Raw genomic sequence first — 5,282 nt, 5'->3', positions numbered from 1 at the left:
TATTTATGCATTAGAGATCCTCCTGCATTCTCCTTGGAATTTTGAATATGTATAAAAGTATAAAACAAATGTATTTTTTTACACTTGAATTAAGTGTCTGATAAATGTCTGAGCACAAACAGATGGCTTTTTCTTTATCTACAATTATTGAATATTTTTCATTTTTGTTTTTTTAAATTCGGACTCTTTGTGGGGACAAGTGAAATTGTCTCAGAGTCAAACAAAGAAAAAATAATCTATTTGCATATAACAATAAGGGTTTCTGAAATTTCAGACTTCAATTGAATAAGTCACCAAGTACGAGGAAACAGACAAAAACAGACACACACAATTTGCTCAGGTATCGTGGAATTCTAACTGCATTTAGCATTTTCATACTGGATCTACTACTTGTCACTCATGTTTCTTAATAGTTTTACATGTTTGTTATAACATTAATGAATGTCCATGCCCAGTTATTTTTTTTATTGAAACCATAAATAAAACCATATTCAAAATATTGGTCTGCTATACTGAATTTAATTGTTTCCACAGATAGTATTTCTACGAACAAATTATTGAATAGTAGGTCATATTTTTCTGTCTGATTGTCTGCTAGTTACATTTGTTTAGCATAATTTGTATGTCAGCTCTTTACTTTATTAATTGTTCCTTTATCACGAGAGTCCGATTCATTATTTCATATACCAAAAAAACAAATGACATTAAAATGTTTATAGAGTGAGTATGTGTTATTGTCTATAGTTCTATAGATAATGTATTTTTGCTTTATGCTGTCTCCTGGTTGGCATCTGCACTGAGAAAACATTGTTTATAGTACATTGTTTATAGTATCACAGACATTTGAATAATAAATATTTAATGCTTGTTAATCGTGTGTTATTTTTTTTTGTACTAAAAAAATTCTAATTGCTGTGCACAATGGTACAAAAGAAAACAATGTATTGATGGGGTAAGTAATACAATCAAGTTCACAAAGGCTATCACTAAGGCTAATGTACAATGACAGATATTACTTTGTTTTTGTTTGTACAGTTCACACATATCGAACAATGTGTACGTAAGTCGAGAGACAATAAATCATGCCACATATTATTTAACCGTATTGTCACTGTTTCTCTCCCAGTGTACCCACCAATGTTCATTGTTCAATAAATATTGATTGTGGTGACACCCTAAATGTGTACGTATCTCATTATTTAGCATCAATATCATATAAAAAGTTGAAAAAAGTAAAATAAAAATTGTCACAATTTTGTCTTCTAAAATGTCATGCAAATAGAGCAACATAAGCACAATAGCTGGAATAATTTCAATAATTCTGAGAATACATACTGCTTAGATTTCACATGTTTTTTTTTCTTTATTTGTTACATATTACAAGAAACAAATTAATGTTTGATTTTAAAAACTTTTTCAATTTTGCCATAAAGAAACTGTTACTTGAGCAGCAGTCACAGAAACAAAAATTGCCACTGAGGAGTTAGTATTTTCAAAAAGTAGTTACTGGCATTTTAAGTGCAATCGTTTTTCTAGCAAGCACTGTGAAACGGTGTATACTAGTTTGTGTTTTTGCTTTTTTTTTTGGGCACCCACAAACAACATTTTATTTTTACTGTGAATTTTTTTTTTCCCTGTAATGTATAATACAGCAGTAAAAAATATCCAATTGTGTGTAAACTTACCAGCATACAATAATATTTCATATGAATAGCTGTAATTGATTTTTTTGACATTCCAGTGTCAAAGTGGACACCGATCCAGTTTCAGTTTAACAAGTTATTGGTTAATATGTGATATTTTGTGTTTCCTTTTCATGTACATATTTTTTTTTCTGTGTTTAGTGTTTTCAGCGTTACAGCTTGCTAGTTACAGATGGTCAGATCTCCAGTTGTATTCTCTGTGTGTGAAATAGATTAATAAAAAACATACATATCCTTTTGAACGTGTTTATTTAGTATTTTAAGACGTTTTATCTACATTCAATATATGTAGTGTTAAATAAGACAGTCGTCTATGTCTGTATGTTTAATTTGTTATGTAAAAAATTGTATACGGAAATGTAATCTTTGCCAGTTGAAATATTAAAGTAAGACAGAAGTAAATTACTTTATGTCAACACTGAAAATCTTATGAAAATACGCTATGTATTTTTTGTATCTGTTTGCTTAGATCACAATGGGCAGACATTAAACTATATTTTGGTTATTAGTATTTTCTGAGTCATAGGCATATTCACAGATCTAAGTAATTGGTGGAATATATAATTGTGTGAGAAATAAAAGGGAACATGATGGTCTAATGGTCTGTTAAGACTCTCTGCTTTACTGTTAAAACGATATATATGTATATAATATGTATGTATCTTGCTTTAACAGATTATATAGTGAGAACATATTTTATTTATATTATAAATGAGTTGGTTATCTATCTTACATGACTTTTAAAGCAATGACATTTTAATCAACAAGATGCAAATTGTTTGTATTTATTTTATGAGGTTCTTAAACAGATTCTCATAACAACTACAGTATATGGACAAAAGTATTGGGACACACCTATTAATTATTGAATTCGAGTGTTTCAATCAGACCCATCGCCACAGGTGTATAAAATCAAGCATCTAGCCATGCAGTCTGCATTTACAAACATGTGTGAAATAAATTGGTCACTGTGAAGATCCCAGTGAATTCAAGAGTGGTACTGTGATAGGATGCCACCTTTGCACTCAGTTCATGAAATGTCATCCCTGCTTAATATTCAAGGAAACATGTTCTGTGGATTTATGAATCATGTTTCTCTGTTTGACAGGATGGTGAGTGTGTCTGGGTTTGATGAATGCCATGAGAACATTACCTGCCTGACTCCATTGTGCCAACTGTACATTTTGGTGGAGGAGGGATAAAGGTATGGGGCTGTTTTTTCTGGGTAACTCTTAATGCTTCAGCATATAAAGACATGTTGGACAATGTTTTGTAGGAAAAGATTACGGAAGGCTCTTTTCTATTACAGTATGACTGTGCATCAGTGCACAAAGCAAGATTCCTAAAGACATGGTTGGATGAAGTTGGTGTGGAAGAACTTGACTGGCCTGCACAGAGCCCTGACCTCAACCCCATCGAACACCTTTGGAGATTGTGAACAAGGCCTTTTTGTCCAACATCAGTCCCTGACCTCACAAATCCTCTGCTGAATGAATGGGCAAACATTCCCACAGAAACGCTCTTGCGGAAAGCCTTCCCAGAAGAGTGGAAGCTGTTATAGCTGCAAAGGATGGACCAACTACATATGTCCACGTATTTAGAATGCAATGTTATAAAAATCCATGTTGGTGTAATAGTCAGGTGTCCCAATACTTTTGTCCATAATATGTATTTTAACTAGTAAACTTTATGAAATTTCCAATTTTGATAATGTATGAACTTTTCCTCTGCCCTTTTCTATAGTTCTAATGCTATCCAAAAACTGAAAATGACACTTAAAAAGAAAATGACATCACTGTAAATGTTTTTCTCTGTCTTTTCTCCCAGGCAATGAATACCTTAAACCAGACCATTATAAATGAGATTCGTCTCCTTGGATTTCAGGATTTTCCAAATTTCAAAGCATTATTTTTATTTCTTCTGTTTCTTTTCCCTATTGTGACCGTATGTGGGAATTTTCTGATTATTTGGTTGGTGGCATCTAACAGCAGTCTCCAGTCTCCCATGTACTTCTTCCTAACACAACTGTCTGTTTCTGATTTACTTGTGACCACAACTATTATCCCTAACACACTTTATGTTATATGTAATGAAGGTGGCACTATGTCACTTTCAGCTTGCATTATTCAATTTTATTTTTTTGCTTGTTCTGAGGTATTTGAGTTTTTTCTTCTCTCTGTAATGGCTTGTGATAGATATCTAGCTATCTGCAACCCGCTGAGATATAATGCTTTAATGAACCCTGTCTTGTGTATAAAATTGGTTATTATCTCTTGGTTGTTAAGCTTTTCTATGGAACTGATTGTTATAACATCAGTAATTCAACTTCAGTTTTGTGGCCCAAATATTATTGATCATTTCTTTTGTGATTATGTCCCACTACTGGAACTGTCTTGTTCAGACACCAGTTTTATTGATGAAGAAATTATCCTATTAGCTATACCACTTTCGTTCACTCCATTCATAATTATTGTAGTTTTTTATGTATATATTATTCGGGCTGCCATTAAAATTTCCACCACTAGTGGATTTTCAAAAATCTTCTCCACTTGCAGCTCTCACCTGACTGTAGTTTTAATATTCTTTGGTACAATAACTGGAATTTACATGCTTCCAAACAAAAAGAAATCTATGACTGCCAACAAAATTTTATCTTTGTTATACACTGTGGTGACTCCTATGATTAACCCAATCATATACAGTCTGAGGAATGAAGATATCAAGAAAGCTATTAAAAAAATTCTGGGTAAAATCAATGACTAAAAAGACGCCTTCCACAAGAATCAATATTTACTCATAAATATGCGTAATTCAAATATGAGCAAAGTTGGTTGAGGTGTGCCGAAACCAACGTATGGGTAGGCAAAAAGGTTAACCAAGAAACACACTTTATTGCAATAACTTTACAGAGCCAAACTTTTAAAAGCTTTCCTCATATAGAGGTTAAGTTTTCTACCCCCAATCTATCTTTCGCAATGTAATATAATTTTTAATTCGATATAGAAATATTTTGAATCATCGTTATATGGAAAAATCTGCTACCAAGGAAACATTGGTGTATTTATGGGCATTCCAGGCTTCCGTCTTGTCTTTTTCTGGCCAGATACAAACTTTATAAATGCTGAGTTCAATAAAGCTAACCAGCTCTTTGGGAAGTTAAACGGATCATTCCCCATAAATAAAGCCATTTTGGCAAGATATATACCTTAAGAATATTAATTCTTCCTTTCGAAGACCCCTTCCAATCCTTGAGATTTGTATTTGTTTGTTTTAGTAAAGGAAGACTGATGGCTTCCGCTAGATCTTCTAAGTCAGTAGTTATAGGGTTGGACTGGGCAAAAATTTGGCATGGGCATTTTTTAATCAGAGCAACCCACTAAGAAGTGGACGTGGTCAGAGAATGTGTGTTTTGTAATCACCAATGACAAGCAAGCTCCCTCTCAAAGTGAGAATGTTGGTTCAATGCTCTTTGAGCGCAGACCATGCGCAAAGCTCTGCTGATGAGTTTTAGCATGTAAAAAGGCTCTGTATTTGATCTGTGCAGTGCAAGCAAATGTATTTGCTTGTAACTTGTCTCTG

General features: G+C 33.0%; 1 protein-coding gene across 1 annotated transcript; it reads left to right on the top strand.

Annotated features, from left to right (window-relative positions):
* Positions 1–262: 262 nt before the first annotated feature.
* On the top strand, positions 263–4,466 carry LOC134602054 (olfactory receptor 11L1-like). The gene is made up of 2 exons (XM_063446554.1): positions 263–340; positions 3,531–4,466. Exon 2 carries the CDS (start codon positions 3,534–3,536, stop codon positions 4,464–4,466), a length of 933 nt encoding a protein of 310 aa, XP_063302624.1. The 5' UTR covers positions 263–340; positions 3,531–3,533.
* The last annotated feature ends 816 nt before the right edge of the window (positions 4,467–5,282 follow it).

Source organism: Pelobates fuscus, chromosome 3 (assembly GCF_036172605.1).
Source record: "Pelobates fuscus isolate aPelFus1 chromosome 3, aPelFus1.pri, whole genome shotgun sequence".
NCBI lineage: Eukaryota > Metazoa > Chordata > Amphibia > Anura > Pelobatidae > Pelobates > Pelobates fuscus.
Note: the sequence above shows the minus strand (reverse complement) of the source record. Positions and strands in the feature narration are given on the sequence as shown.